The sequence below is a fragment of the Aristolochia californica genome, unplaced genomic scaffold (genome assembly GCF_029961685.1).
Source record: "Aristolochia californica isolate CCGP_79_NKW_82.1479 unplaced genomic scaffold, dmAriCali1.0.hap1 SCAF_10, whole genome shotgun sequence".
In the NCBI taxonomy this organism is placed as follows: Eukaryota; Viridiplantae; Streptophyta; class Magnoliopsida; order Piperales; family Aristolochiaceae; genus Aristolochia; species Aristolochia californica.
In genome coordinates, this window is record NW_027181771.1 from 32,922,151 (window position 1) to 32,937,390 (window position 15,240).

A 15,240-nucleotide genomic window follows, 5' to 3' on the forward strand; every position below is an offset into this window, starting at 1 on the left:
GGGGAGATGTGGGTTATGAGAAATATTGGAAAATTGAATGCTTACCCTGGAATATTAGAGTTTTTTTTTTCTCAAAAAGCTTTATTTAAATAGGTTTATCCCAATGAACTCAAATTCTTGGTTTTTATTTGGTTTTTGGAGGCTAAAACCGATTAATTAAATAACTCTAATGTAAATGTGTTATTCCACATAAATCGGGTTAAGCGGATTTCTGACGCTACGAACTTAGGCCTCCTGCGGAGCTAAATTACATGAACACGTGTGTCTGCCTAAACCCCACGATTCTCTTTTTCCCCGCTACCATGAAACTTTTATATTAACGAACAAAACAGAAAGTACCTGAAAGGACTTTCATCACCTCCGGCGAGAATTTCTACCATGGCGAGACCACTCCAGACACTGTCAATCCCGACTAGTTTTCGGTCGAGTACGATGATGCCCCGTCTCCCTGTCGCCCCTGTCTCTGACAGGCGATTTGATGTGCTTCCCTGTATGACCAATGGGCGGTCCGGGTTTATCCTGCGGCGAGCCCGCGTATCCATTTTCGCTATCTCAGGCTCGCCGGGTAAGTAAACGGCATGGCCAATTTCATACACTCTTGCCTTTAAACGCTTTCTGGAATGAGGAGGCGGGATTTGTTAAGCCGATATGTGCACTAAAAAGTCCTGAAGCCGCGTTTCTATGAAAGTAAATTTATCGATTGAATCTGGTTGTTCTTCTCTTGATTGAGATACTCCAGTTAATGAATCCGCAGACTAAACTGTGCAGATGTATGTTTCGCATGAGTTGATAGAGGAATTTTTCTTGACTTCTGTTTATGTAAATTTTGCACTTCCATTGGTTTCTCCATCGACAGTGTTAAAAGACCATTTAATAACTAAAGCTCGGTTTAAATTTACCACTGTGGAAAATGTGCTATGTGATTTTCTTTTCGTTGATATCATTTTTGTTTATTTGCATCTGTTTTATATTTGTTCAAATCTGTCATTCTTTCAGGAATTTCACCCACTGAAATGTTCGAGGATGCTGTAAGTTCGTTGGAAGAAGTTGAATTATTGGACTTGTCTGGAAAAGCCATTCCAATAAGCCACTTGTGGAAAGACCGGAAAGCTGTAGTTGCTTTTGCTCGCCATTTTGGGTAATTTAAAACTCTTATTCTCAGTGCCTATTCTGCGGTATTACAATGTTTATCTTTTGTCAATGCTGCGGCCTTTTTCATTCTTGATTCTTTTTCCATTTTGATATACTGCAGATGTGTTTTATGTCGTAAACGAGCTGATTTTCTTGCATCTGTAAAGGTGAGTTTAAATGTTTATTCAAGTCATTGGATCAACACTAACAATTTCACTTGCATTATGAAGTGTCAAAAGTAATTGTAAGACTTCATGAAGAGACAACACAAGGAAGTAAGAATGCCATGTCATGTAAGTCAAATTGATGACAGAAATAGCTAATTGTGTTCTACTTATTCTTCAATCAACTTCTTAATTATGAAAAGCCAATTTTCTGGCTCTGAAGTTGCATCATGAGAAACAACTTTGTCAACTGAATAAACGCCCTGTATAAATAAGATAAGGATGGATATACTTACTGAAGGATTTGCTACTTCCGAGACTCTCATCTCTGCTGTATTACAAGTTCACAATATTCATCTGGCAAAGTATGCGTAGAGCACCTCATTGGTAGCTATTTTGCAGTTAAAATCTACCTTTTCCTCCTATAAATGAGTATACTTCCTAAGTTCGTTCAATTTTAGAGATTAGTTTTAGTGAATTATTTTCATATTTGAGCATCGATATCATATGCATATTTTACCTTACCATTTTTACAGGACAAGCTGGATACTTTTGGTGTTGCACTTGTTTTAATTGGACCTGGAACTGTTGATCAGGTACATCATATTTGGCATTTAGTTTACACTATATCAGTTGTTGAAGTGGATATTGCAGGAACCCTTATAATAGCAAAGAGTGAACATTTCAGGAAGATCCAGACAAGATCTTGGATAATATTTCTGTCTAATATTTTGTTAAATTCTGGTAATTTAAATCTGACCAGACAAAAGAGTCAAGATGATAATATTTTTCATTTTCCTTCTCGTGAAATTTTTTTTTCTTTCTGGCTTTCATCTTTCTTTTTATGGCTTGCATATTCCAAAGTGGGATGGGTAATTATCATGCCCTTTTCTTTAGCACATGAGCAGGCTGGTAAAACCAGTACGTTCTCTGATACTATCGTCATGCTTTTTTTAGGCAAAAGTATTCTATGAGCAAACAAAATTTAGCGGAGGTATGCTTTTGAGCGACTGAATTTCCTTCTTTTCCTACATCATAATCTCTTGAATCATTTTTTTAATTAGTACAATAAAGTTTACAATTGAATTGTAAAGTTCAGAAGAAAAGAATTCTTCTGCCTGTGAATCTACAAATTAATCCTGATTCTTTACGTCTGTTTTTGTATATTCATCATCTAGAAAGAATCTCCTTTGTTAGATTTCAAGTAAGATGCTTCTTGGTCCTTGAAGACTTCTCTAAATCTAACCAAGTTATCTGGCATGGTTACAGTGAAAACAAAACTTGTTCCTCTAGACAGCCTTTTAAAGGTTAAAAAATATGATGATGGCTGTGTATATGTTTCACTAGCAAAAAGGATTCAACACATTATTAATTGAATTCACTATATAAAATTCATATAGCTTCTGGTTATTATTGCTTTGACTATTTTGTTTTAAGTATATGCACATAATACTTTATTGATGCATTTATTTACTCTTATGCAGAAGTGTATGCTGACCCCAACCATTCATCATATGATGCCCTAAATTTTGTTTCTGGGATTGCAACAACATTTACGCCATCGGTATCAATACAGTAATTTTGTGTAGACAGCATTTATTTTGTATTTCTTCTTTTAGATTTCTAACTAAATAATTCATAATAGGAGTATTTAGTATGCCTACCTTTTTTTTGGATTCCCTTTTTTTAGGTGCACAGTGCACAAAAATTGATCTAAGTGATATTTGTTGACACTTTTTAGGCAGGTATAAAGATCATTCAGTGTTATATGGAAGGCTACAGACAAGACTGGGGACTGTCCTTCCAAAATAATACAGTTTCAAAGGGTGGCTGGTATGTGAAATTACTCCTTATATAAAAAAAGATACACTGGTGGTTCTTCAACATTTTTTTTTTTTTGGCTTTAAAGCTTTCTATGCACAGCTGTTAATGAGTAAGACAAATCTGATGTTTTCATTTGAGTTTAATCTTAAAGCAGAGTCAAGGTATTGCTTCAAGAAAATTTACTATTTCATCAATTCATCCTCGTATATTCAGAGGCAATTAGTTCTTAACGAGCTAAAAACTGGAATGGATGTTCAAGAAAAAATAGAAAGGATGATACATGTTCCAATTACACGTTAATATGCTAGAAATATTTGAGTTATTTGTTTAATTCAAATTTAATTTGAAAAAACAAAAAGGATTTGCCATGTCTATTATTGTGAGAAAGCATTTTTAGCTTCAATGAAGAAATATCTAGTCCATCACTAGTCTGCCTTAATCTTCAATCTTTTTTGAATGATGATGTAATTCATTAAGAAAAAGGCAAGAGTTGCAAAAATTCACAAATTAGTCTGCCTTATTAGCATCAGATTTATGGTTATTATCCAGAAACGGGATTTAGAGCGAAATAATCTTCTCGCAATTTCAGATTATCCAAGTAAAGTTAGATCTAGAATAATTTGGGTTTGACCTGCTTATACTATTTCACAACAAATTTGCTCGACTATAAAAGCAGAGTTTCACCTTGTTTACAGGCAACAAGGGGGAATAATTGTTGCAGGCCCTGGTATTAGGAACATCTCATACATCCACAAGGTGAGTTCTTTCTTGTTGTATTGGGATCTAGTTTCTTCATTATCATGTTTCAGGGAAGAACAGATGAAAGATAAACGATGGTTTATTTCCATAGAACTTCCTTTATAAAAAAAAATTTGGGTCTAAAGGGAATGAATGTTTTATCAATAGGACAAAGAGGCTGGAGATGAACCAGATATTCAGGATATCTTGAAAGCATGTGCTCACAAGGATTAAAAGAAACGGTATGCATTCCATTCCTTCTCTTAATCAATGTAGATCCACAATTAGATGTCCTCCTGATTCCTTGCTTATAATTAGACAGATGGAATGAGATGCTGAGTTTGATATCTAATGTAATGGGATGAGTTTGAAGGGATGTTATGATACTATTTCTACCCTTTTAAAGTTGTTTCTGATTAGAATACACATAATATTCAAAACACCGTAGATATTTCTTGTTACAGGTTCATTATAGGTAGTAAAAATGAGATAATGATCAAATTCTTCTTAATACTAATAGAATAATAATGATCAAATTCTCAATTTATTTTCTTTTTCGGTGATTCGACCATTACCCATCCGATATTTGAAAAGGCTTTGAGTTTAAACTGCGAGTGAAAACCAACCTGGCTTGGGATGACACTCAACTCAAACTTCATCTGAGAATCTGACTCAACAAAAGGCTTTTTAAGGTTTCCATGTGACCTTTTCCTATAAACCCCAAAAACTTTCTCAAAGTACATAGACCGTCCCTGACAATAGAGGAGCTGGGCACATTCTCTCATTTCTGATATTCTCATAAAACAGCCCTCTTGGATATAAGAACTGCCTACAAACACACGTTGGAAGATGAGCTCAAAAGTCTCTCATCAACAGTTGCCCGACTTCTCACGAATAGAAATTTCAGGTTCGTCAGCTTGAGAAGCTTCAGCTTTGCTCTCGGGAGCCTTCTTGTCTTCCTGAGCCACTTCATTACTGGTGACATTCGCTGGTGTGTGTGAATCCATCAAACTGGCAGCAATTGCTTCGTTTAGTTCCTTCTCCTCCATTTCTGACAGAGCTTCAGCTTCAATTCCCCCAACCTCTGAAGCGTTAACGACAGTCGCTGAACCAGCTCTCTTTGGGGACGCACGAGTCGTGTTGCAGGACTTAATGATCCTCTGAGCATCTTCCGGTGAGAGCCATTGCCCGAAGCCGTTAGAAGCTTCGGAGAACGAGGTCGGACACTCCCTTGGAAAATTACCCCTTACGATGAAGATGCTCCACCCGAATCCTTTCAGGGTGTCAAGATAAGCCGAGAGGTAGAACTTGGAGAGATGCTCTGGAGCTGCGTAGAGGCTATCGAAGTTGTACCACTCTCCGTCCACTTTTCTGATGCAAAACCAGTGATCCTGCAAGTGACAGATGAAGGCGTTTTCCGATTGGGGATCGTATTGAGCCGGCTCCGCAGCGGGGCAATCAAGTGGGATAACTTGCAAGTCCCAAACTTCCAGTGCCTTCTCTAATACCTGCAACCCACATTGTGAGGTCAAACTGTGTTCTAACCTTACCAATTGCCACCAACAAAGGCTCCATTAGCAAATTAGTTTCATCCATTTTTATCAATTGTTCAGAGTCTTGGACAACACGAATCCAGATCATCTGGTTAAGCACAGAAGGGAAATTCCGAAGGTAATCTAAGAGAGAAGAGTTTCAGTTTTACGGGAGGAAAAACAATTGGCTTCTCGTTGGACCTTTTGCCCCTTCAGAATTCAGTAGGCCAGATAAAATGGAAGGAAGGGTCCCCCGAAGACCGTAAAGGCTTAGAAAAGCAAGACAAAAGAAAAAAAAGAAAGAATATTATGATGATCATGTCACACAGAAGATGATAAAGAAGAAAATTCATCAAAGGGCTGAATGCTGTCTCAATGGAGAATAATTGAAGCATATAAAAACCCAAAGTCGCAAACAGAGCAGTTCATCGAAAGACAAAAACAAATCTGTTTAAATTTTTTTTCAAAAAAAAATTTGATATACAGTTCTCGTATCCAACATAAAGCACTTTTACAATCTCAACAGTTGGCAGATCTTTGAGACATGTTTTCCCATTAGATATGGATAAACGAATTTCCTGGTCGCCTGAGTGGATGTCAACAAAAAATTGTTCACTCTATCGAAATTCTGATGTGAGGAGATCTTTTCAGAATAGATAGATTTTGAGGAGGAAGAAAAATAAGAATAGAAGATAACTGAACGAAGAAGACAGATAGACAAAAGATAAAACACAGAACGTGCAAAAATGTTTGGGAAGGGAAGAGAACAAGATCAGTTTGTTCGAATCAAGAATTAATAACGTCCAGAACGACAATTTCAAAACAAAGAAGACTGGATTGAGGGTCATAAGCTTTTGAAGACGATTTTTTCAACTTAAAAACTCCAATTTATTCTCTCTTCTTCACCCAACCAGAGCTTTGTCTCCCAAAAAGAAGAACCCCATAACTCACCTGGATACTGAAATCTCCGTCCATGGACACGTTATGCGACCCCTCTGCATCGAACTGTAAAAAATCCCCGGACACCCCGCCGCCGCCCTCGAGCATCATCTGCCGCTCCTTACGATCAAGATCCGAGGCAAGCGCGGCCAAATCGAATTCGGAGAAAAAGGGGCCCTGCAAAACCGTATTGACACAATGCACAGCACAGAGTTTAGATTCCTGGACCTCGTGGTACAGCATTCCGCCATTGCAAGGACCTTCCATCTCCTCCGAAAGAGATAAGGGAAAAAAAAAACAAAAGAAAGAAACCCTAGCACTCCTCCACAAACCAACAAAATCACTGAGACGAAGGAATGGGATATTTGATATTCCGTCAGCGATGTGTTCTCTCTTTCGCATCGGAGACGCTAGACCGAAGAAAACGAAAGCTAAGAAGAAGAGAGAGGGTGAAGCGCAGATGACGTGGACGCTGTTACAGCACGTGCGTGAACGTGGAAGAGAATGACTAGTGTCTCCCCAACCAGTTGCCGTATCTGAGATTCTGAGTGCCACGTTGGCCAGAAGGGGATGAGGATATTTTCGCCATTTTAAGTAAAAACTAATTAACTTTAATTACACTCTGATTAAAGACTTAATTAGTAAAAACAAATAGTTTAATTGAGTCTTGACTAGGCCCTTTCATTGGTCTGCAGTAATTTCCCCTTCAGGAAATTTAAAAATGGACAAGAGCCAATTTATTTTTAATCCTTCCTGTAAACACGCTACAACCTTGCACACAGTCACTCACTGAGTCGAGGAAACACTCCAACCTCACACTCTGGAGACGAGATAAACTCTCGCCTTGATGACCGACCCATTTCCAAGCTTAAACCCTGGAGTCACCGGGAACCCCACGATCTGGCCGGCGGGTACACGACCGCCGGGATACCTGACGACGCTCTCCATGTACTCGGGATGAAATTCAGCTCCTCTGCTCGCCTGGAAATGACTGGGAGCCGGATCCAGTGCGAAGGCCAACAGATGCAGCAGCCACACCGCTTTCGCCACACCCAGAAACATCCCGTAGAACTCGCTCCTTGGGTGACTCCCCGCCAAAACCACCCTCCTCTGCTCCAAGTTCCCGAACAAGGACTCCTCCATCTTCGGGTGTATGATCGCCATGAACTTCCTGCAGCAGAATTTGCCGAAATGGCACGACGGCAAGATCCCTAGAATCTCGGCGGGGTCCATGGCCTTCATGTCCCGGTACTGCGCGAAACAGTCCTGACGGAACTTCTGCGGGTGGAGGAGGGAGGAGAGGCTGCCATCGATGTAGAACGTCTCGTTCTCGAATCCCTGGAAGATCTTGAGACTGACGTAGGACTCCAGGGCGTGCTTGGCGTGGCGGGGGGACGGACCCACGCCGGAGCAGGCGTCGTCGCCGAGGGCCGAACCTTCTATCGAGCGGACGGCGGCGGCGATGTCCCAGCGGGCGGAGCGCATCAGGGTCAGGAGGAGGCCCGTGAAGCTCTTGAGCGTCTGCTTTACTTGGTGCATGCCGGACTCGAAGAGCTCCGTCGTCGGACTGCTCGCAATCGATGGCGCTGATCACAGGACGATGACAAAATTCAAAAGGAGATTTCAGTCAACCGTGAAGTCTAACTCAAATAAAAAAGTAAAAATCATTCATTTCTTTATTTTATCCAAAAAAAGCCGGACATCATCAAATTCTGCGCATTCATGTTAGTAAAAAGCGGCTCTTTCCGATCAACGTGACCGCGCGATATTACAGTAACGCCACCCATAAATGACGAAACAGATCGGAGGAAATGAAGGGCATAATGGTAAAATTATCTCAAAAGAGAGAGGGCCGGAAGACTGACCTTGGCTGCAGCTGACTTTCCTGTGAGATCTGCCCTTCTTCCCCGAGGGCTGAAAGCTCTTGATCTTCTCCCTCAAGTTCTCTACTTCAGCCTCCCTGGCCTTCACCTCCCTCTTCAGCTCTTCCACCGCCGCCTCGTAGGGCCCCACGATACCCTCCCTTGCGAGCCCCAGCCGCCCCCCCTTCCCTTCTCCACCACCCCTCCTGAACCTCTCCCGAAGCCTCCCCAGCCGCCGCAGCTCCGCCACCACCCCCACGTCCGCCACTCTCATCTTCTCCGGGTCCCACGGGCAGTGCGCCTCCTGAAGACTCACGTACGACCTCTTCATTGACAAGATAGACTCAAACACCTCCGTCATCAAGCTCTCCATCTCCTTCACCCTCTCCGTCATCCCGTTCCGCTTCTCTTCCTCTTCCCAAATTTTGAAACTTTCCTCCTCGTCATCTTCTTCTCCTTCTTCCACGTCTCTGTAGTCCTCGAAGTCGTCGTCCTCTTCCTCTCCTCCTTCTTTCCTAACCTCCGATTTCTCGCTGCCCCGGGAGAGTGGATGCAGAAGGCAGGATGCGGTGACGCGCTGAATCAGATCACTCAAGTTGGAGACCTTGCTCGTCATTTCCCGTTTCTTCTTTGCTTTGATCTCTTCGTTTCTGCAGAGAAATCCCACAAAAGAGGGGAAAAAAGACCCAGAAGAAGACCCGTAAAAAAGATGACTGTGGCCACTACACTCTACACTTCCACACCTTGCGCTGCTCACTGCCAGAATGGGGAAGAGTGCATAAAGATAATAACTAAAAGCAGGCAGAGAGAGAGAGAGAGAGAGAGAGACCGAGAAAGAGAGAGGACCACCAAACTTTGTGATCCACTCTAATGTGGGCCATTTTTATGTATGAAGTAACACGTCCACTCGTAAGGAAGTTCACGGCCACATGACAAACGTAGAGAAAATAGAATGCGGGCCAGTGTAAATTAATGCGGATTAGAATAATTCAGATTTTCAGATAAGAGGCAATTAATGGAAAGCAGCAGGAGCAGCAGCAGAAGCAGCTATTGATAATCCATAGAAGCCTCACCTGCTCTTGGAGTCGGAGCGCAGGCAGAATTTTGTCTGCTCTTCGCCGGATTTTCTGTCAAGAGGCACAGAATACAGCATGTGACGGTGTTTCATCTCAGTCTCCGACGTCCACCTCTCTGCCTTCTTCCGCCTGCAAACATGGAAAACCACCGCTATCACCACTGAAACCAACCAGAAGAAACCATTGAAGCAGGAACAATCCCGGTAGCAAAGTTTACGAACAAAAACGAGTTAAAGAAATACTAAAACGTAATCCATAGTAGGAATACAGGCAAGCATGACCGGCGAAGTTGAAGAAACCCACCTCGACCGATCCGACAGAAGCTTATCAACGCATAAGAAGTAAGGGAACATATTCGAAGGCATTTCGCAATCTGTTTCTGCGTGCGCAGAGCCTGTAAAATCTTAAAATTATAAAACCCTCAGGAATCCTCCCAAGTTGCGAAACTTCTTACCGAAGAACATGCACCAGTATCTGACCCCGGGGCCCCGAAATATACTCCTTTGATCGGCCTCGCTGTCAAGTTGGAATCCAAACATGAAGGCCATTTCTGTGAAATTGGAAGGTTTCTGGTGTTTTTTAGCAGAGGGGAGGGGAAGGGTGGTCATCATCATTGAAAAAGGCACTGCCAGGTGCGAAGAACTGACAGGAAGAAATCGTAGGATCGAGAAGTCGCTTGTTTTTTGGCAAGGGCAGATGGAGGAAGCCAAGGAGAAGAAGTGTCGAGAGTTGAGGGATCGGAGTGACGGCTTTTCCCTACGTAGTTGTAACTGTTCCAGTTTTTGGGAACAGAAAATCAAATTTTAGGTATCCCTCCTCCTTGGTGGGGTTGACGCCACGGCGGAAAATATCTTGCACTCGTAGAGCGTGCTAATTTGCGCTTAGGTGGTGTGCGGTGAACCGCTGGCACTTGACCCTCCGGTCATAGGGCAGAGGAAGTGAGGGAGACATGTAATGGATCCCGCCACACACTAGACGTTAGACGTTACTGAAGCTGTTTCTATGGCACGTTATTCATTTGGACTGCATGCATGGAATGTCGGCTACAACTCGGTTAGGGAAGTGTCATATTTACCTAAATCATATCTAAACTTTAACCTGATTTTTATTTTTAAAATAATTTTTAATTGAATTATTTAGATTTTTTATTTTAAATTTTTTGTTAATTGAATTGAATTATTTAAATTCATTTGGACGATATTTTTTATTTTTAATGTTTAATTAAATTTAATTAAAACCGCAATGTCTAAATTAGATTATTGAATAAATTATTAATGTTAAATATAATGAAATGAAAGACGTGACAACAACAACAATAACAATAACAACAACAACAACAATAACAATAATAATAATAATAATAAAAGAATGGGAAAGTTAGAGTCAAGAAAGTTACAACCTCTCTAGTATCGAGGTCGACCATTATAACAAATTGACTAGTAGATTGGACCTGATTTGACCAACCTAATTTGTCGATTTTTTATCGAATTTCAAAATGCAAAATCAAAAGTATACATATTGTATGTTCAAAGGGGCTAGATTTCTCACCTTTTGTATAAAAGTAACGTTGAATAGTATTACGATTGAGATATCTCATATTTTGACACGAACAAGACATCTAAGAAAATCGAGACACCCGTCCCTATCCAAAAAATTTAGATCGTAACAAATTAAAAAGGGAAATTTTTTTTTAATATATCAAATCAAACCTTAACCCTCCTTATCATTTGAGTGCTAAAACTGGTATCAGGGTAGTATAGATCAAGTCAACTTGATATCTCATATGGAAACATCACAAGTTAAGCCAAGAACAATAACACATTTTAGCATTCAAATACTATAACATATACAAAAGCTTATTTAAAAAAAAATCAACCTAAATATGTAAATAGAAAGTGAATTTTTGATACTAGATGAGGTAGCACATGTGGTATGCATGGCATTTAGGTAACATGCCCTAGTCACATAGTGCCACATAAATTTGTTGTTTTACAAGGTTTTCTATTCTTTCCTATCCCTTTTAGTAAACTAGTATTTGTTGAATTTTTTTGTCGAAGTAACAATCAGTCTTTATTATAATCATTTAGTTATAAACTTTACTTAAAGTTAGATTAGACCTTTGAACTTGTTCAACTAAACTATCCAATTGAATCGGGTATTTGGGTGCCCAAAAAAGTTGAGGAAGGGTTTTCCATCATCTTTGTGACTAATATCGGAGGACTAGGGTTCCTTCACTTACATGGAAGAGGGAGGGAAGTATCCAAGACAAGGATTTAGGGTTTAGGGTTTAGAAACGTGTCATTTCTCTTTGAATATATATTTTAATCTCGACATTTATTATAAATTTTTATTAGAAAATTTTAAATTTTAGTATATTTAAATAATGCATTTAAGTAGCCATAACAATGGAACTATTTATACTAATAAATGGATCTCAATTGTGTGTTGTATCTTGTAAGAGAAACTCAAAGAATACAAAAATAATTTAAAAAAAAAAAAAAAACTTCAATCGTTAATGAATGAATGATGGATGTGTAGCCTCGGGAACAAAGAGTTTGATCTTAGTAACAAGGAATGTGGAGTTCATTCGACAATCCTTTTTTCGATCTTAGGCTTCAATCTCTTCCAGGGGTGACTTTCATTCGAGTATCAAAGACTGGAGAAAACGAATTAATGATACAGTGGAAGGGAGGAATGAGGAGAGTCGGAGAAACTTACGTCGTTTGGTCGCGTTGCTGCATTGTCACGAGACAAAACCAAGGCAACATGTTTCGCTGAAACTGAGACAACACCACGGTTAACTCAGTCGGCGAATCGCTGCTTGCTAAAAATTAGTTCAGAAGGATTTGAATGCCTTGGAGAGGAAGAGGATGGGTACTTTATAGCTACAAAGGGGAGAAGGACAAATTGGCTAAAACCAAATGAAGCTGCCTGTAGCTCTATCAACGGATCAATTGGGCCGGCAGGCAGAGGTTACCCGACAGGCCATTTCTGTGAATTCGTTTGTTTGTTGATTGTTTGTTGCAGAAGAAGAAGATAAAGAGGACCAGGGGATCGTCGTCTGGTGGTTGCTATTTTATTCATTTCCGTCTGTGTAGCAGAGTGAGTACCCACTTAGTAGTTTTTGATAAACCTCTTTTGATTTCTTTTGATTCCGAAACTAAAGATATTTTTTCCAGTTCTCTTTGAGTGATTGTCTCATTTTGCTCCTATCCATGTTCTGTATGATCTTCCTGTTTTTATAGTACCCATTTTTAATGGACTTCATACATTTCTGTATCTATCTTGAACATTCTACCAGATAATCACTTTTTGAATTATAAGTTGTTTGCTACTGAAATATTCAAAACAAGCAGAAGAGTAAACAACCAGAGGTAAATGCCCTAAATTATATGACTTAGACGATCCAGTTGTAATAAGTTTGGCAATCAATCAAAATAATCTCCTCATGGGTATTCTTATTATGTGGAAAACACTAGTGGTTCTGGATACCTTCATGTAAAAACAAGATGTTTTTGTCTATCATATCCAGTACTCTGATTATTTGACCTGATGCTGACTTCCGTCACTAAGAACTTCATAATTTCTGCATATCACGGTGGTCTTTGATTTGAAAACTCGAATCTGTTTTGCTATGGAAGGTAGCAGTTAGCTATTTGGGTTGATAAGATTCTTGATTTGCTACTGCTTGACACATATTTTATTCATGCCTGTGGTCCATGCTCCACTATCTGAATTTACATGGACTTAAAAGTGAGAAAAGCAAGCTCCAAGCAGGAAAAAGGTAACTCATATAAATAGCCAGCATAATGAAAGGAATGTGCAAGTGAAGTCTATAAGATCATTATTAATAGAAACGTGACATTGTTTTGATGACATTCGGATGCTTCTAGGAGAATTTATATCATGATTCATTGCATCCATCCAGTGGACATGTGATTACATATGAACAAAGAATTATTACATTTGATTAATGCTGATAGACTCCAATGACTTCCTCTACAGTTGTAGAACTTGCACCTTTTTCCCTTTTTTTTCTATGATTTCTTAAGAGCTCAGTAAACATTCTGGAAATTTAAACTAGTCATTCAACTCCCTTGACTAAACACAGTTTCAAGCAAATAAGTTCTTGTTCATGGTTCATATGCAACAAATGGAGTTCTATCCACACAGACAAACAAAGTCTAGGACATGATATTAAATCCCAACTATTTTTTCAACAGTGGCTTCAAGTAATTGTATTGCTGTATCCTAAAAGAAGTCATCCACTTGTTTCGAATTTCTGGCCTGAAAGGGAACTGTGAATACTAGAAGACGGTAGAGATGGTCATATTCAAATTTTGTCCTGAAGATTTAAACACCACATATTACCATTCAACTTTTGGTCTGTTCATTCTTTCCTCTTCCAGATCCTGTAAGAATCATCAACTGTATAGATGATTTAAAATAATAATCCAGGAGGATTTGAGGTCATGTAGTCACTCTGTCGGCAAGACAAAAAAAAGTTGGATGCAATGTTATGCAACCTGTGATATAACAGCATTCTAAATGTCTACGAGCAAACACTGTTTATCCTCACATCATGCCGAATCATTTCATTTCAGTTCTTCTAACACAGGGCAAATCCCCTCGTTCATTTCTGAAGCCCCTGATTGCTACCACCAAACTGAGCTAGACAATATAGCCTCATTGCATAAACTGCCTTTCATTCTTTTTCTTAATTGTAGTCCATAGATGGTTTAAGAAAGAAAAAAAACTAAAACTCATCTACATGTCACATGAAGTCTAACTCATATTTGGAGCTATATCTCTGAGGTACTTCACTTGGCGTGTCCTTTTCACTTCAATTTTTCATTTGTCTTTGGAAAAAAAGATGATGTTTAGGAGTATGATAATGTTAAGAAACTTGGGAGTGCAACTTGGAACAAATTCCAAGTTTACCTAACACAAAGATGTTTCTATTAAGCTTAGGTTTTCAAAAATCTATGTTTAGTTGAGGCCTCGGGAAACTATACCCACTTTTATATTTTCTTCATAAGTTAAGTTTAAGCACTGAAGCATTCAATTACTTGTTTAATGCATACAATCTTCCTACTTGAAAAAGAACTATGATTGGATTCCCTGCTCAAGTTCCTTTCTGCAGAGTCAAATGTGGATATCTCATGGCTTCTGACTTATCTCTGTGTCAGCTAACTAGAGGATAAGATTCTTGATCCTCTTTCTGTGCTTTACGAAATTGATTGCAACTATACTCCATTCATCTCATTCTTGAGCCAATCTGGTGGAAACAGAAACTATTAGAGTTTTTGGAACAGTGCAGATAAGTCCATTGATGCTGAAGGTAGGCTGCTTATAGAGCTTATTCCATGTTAGTTACGAACAACTTGGCTTCAAATGGAACCCATTAAGGGTCTGTTTAGAACCCCATGGAAAAGAAAAGAAAATGAGAATTTGACCATTATTATTCACCAAAATATTTAGGGAAAACGAGAATTTGATAATTACCTCATTTTTACTAACTATTTTTAGGAATAATAACGGGCAAATTCTCATTACCATCAGTTATTCAGAAAGTAAAAATCCTTGTCAGTACTCATTTGAAAGAGGGCTGGATCTTTATTGATAGTGCATTCTGAAAACAAGAACTTCGATGGAAAAAATGTAGTGTACAGAAAGCACTGGTAAGGTCATCTCAGAGCTTCACTAGGAAACATACATGTCAAAGGAACAAAAATTGGTAGGCCTCTGGCCTGCCTACTCCCATTTGGTTCCTAAGAATGTCTCATCAGTCATCCAATGAAAACATTATATGCTGTGAAGGGTCAAATGATAGGGCCCCCTACTGTGCTTGCTTTTGTAATCCTTTCCAAGGTTTTTTCCCTTTTCACATCCCATCGTTCTCCCTTTTGCATGAGCATTCTTCTGAGCCTCACGTCTGTTAATATAGGGTCTTTTCAACAGCCACATGAACTCC

At 39.4% G+C, this 15,240-nt stretch overlaps 3 protein-coding genes across 5 annotated transcripts; 1 reads left to right on the forward strand and 2 right to left on the reverse strand.

Moving 5' to 3' along the window:
- Positions 1–230: 230 nt before the first annotated feature.
- LOC137942722 (thioredoxin-like protein AAED1, chloroplastic) lies at positions 231–4,290 on the forward strand. 3 transcript variants are annotated; one of them, XM_068788459.1, is made up of 10 exons: positions 231–565; positions 997–1,138; positions 1,253–1,298; positions 1,832–1,891; positions 2,253–2,289; positions 2,780–2,859; positions 3,037–3,128; positions 3,815–3,875; positions 4,026–4,099; positions 4,176–4,290. In XM_068788459.1, the coding sequence occupies exons 1-9, from the start codon at positions 379–381 to the stop codon at positions 4,089–4,091; spliced, it is 771 nt and encodes a 256-aa protein (XP_068644560.1). In that variant the 5' UTR covers positions 231–378; the 3' UTR covers positions 4,092–4,099; positions 4,176–4,290. The 3 variants fall into 3 exon arrangements, with proteins under 3 accessions (XP_068644560.1, XP_068644559.1, XP_068644558.1); XM_068788458.1 differs by having other exon boundaries at positions 4,180–4,290; XM_068788457.1 differs by having other exon boundaries at positions 4,026–4,290.
- Positions 4,291–4,421: 131 nt separating this feature from the next.
- Positions 4,422–6,734, reverse strand: LOC137942521 (ataxin-3 homolog). Its single transcript, XM_068788211.1, has 2 exons — positions 6,341–6,734; positions 4,422–5,365 (listed from the first exon to the last, which is right to left on the reverse strand). Exons 1-2 carry the CDS (start codon positions 6,728–6,730, stop codon positions 4,727–4,729), a joined length of 1,029 nt encoding a protein of 342 aa, XP_068644312.1. The 5' UTR covers positions 6,731–6,734; the 3' UTR covers positions 4,422–4,726.
- A 308-nt stretch (positions 6,735–7,042) lies between these two features.
- On the reverse strand, positions 7,043–9,945 carry LOC137942522 (protein GRAVITROPIC IN THE LIGHT 1-like). Its single transcript, XM_068788212.1, has 4 exons — positions 9,570–9,945; positions 9,264–9,395; positions 8,194–8,840; positions 7,043–7,914 (listed from the first exon to the last, which is right to left on the reverse strand). The coding sequence occupies exons 1-4, from the start codon at positions 9,629–9,631 to the stop codon at positions 7,142–7,144; spliced, it is 1,614 nt and encodes a 537-aa protein (XP_068644313.1). The 5' UTR covers positions 9,632–9,945; the 3' UTR covers positions 7,043–7,141.
- Positions 9,946–15,240: the final 5,295 nt, after the last annotated feature.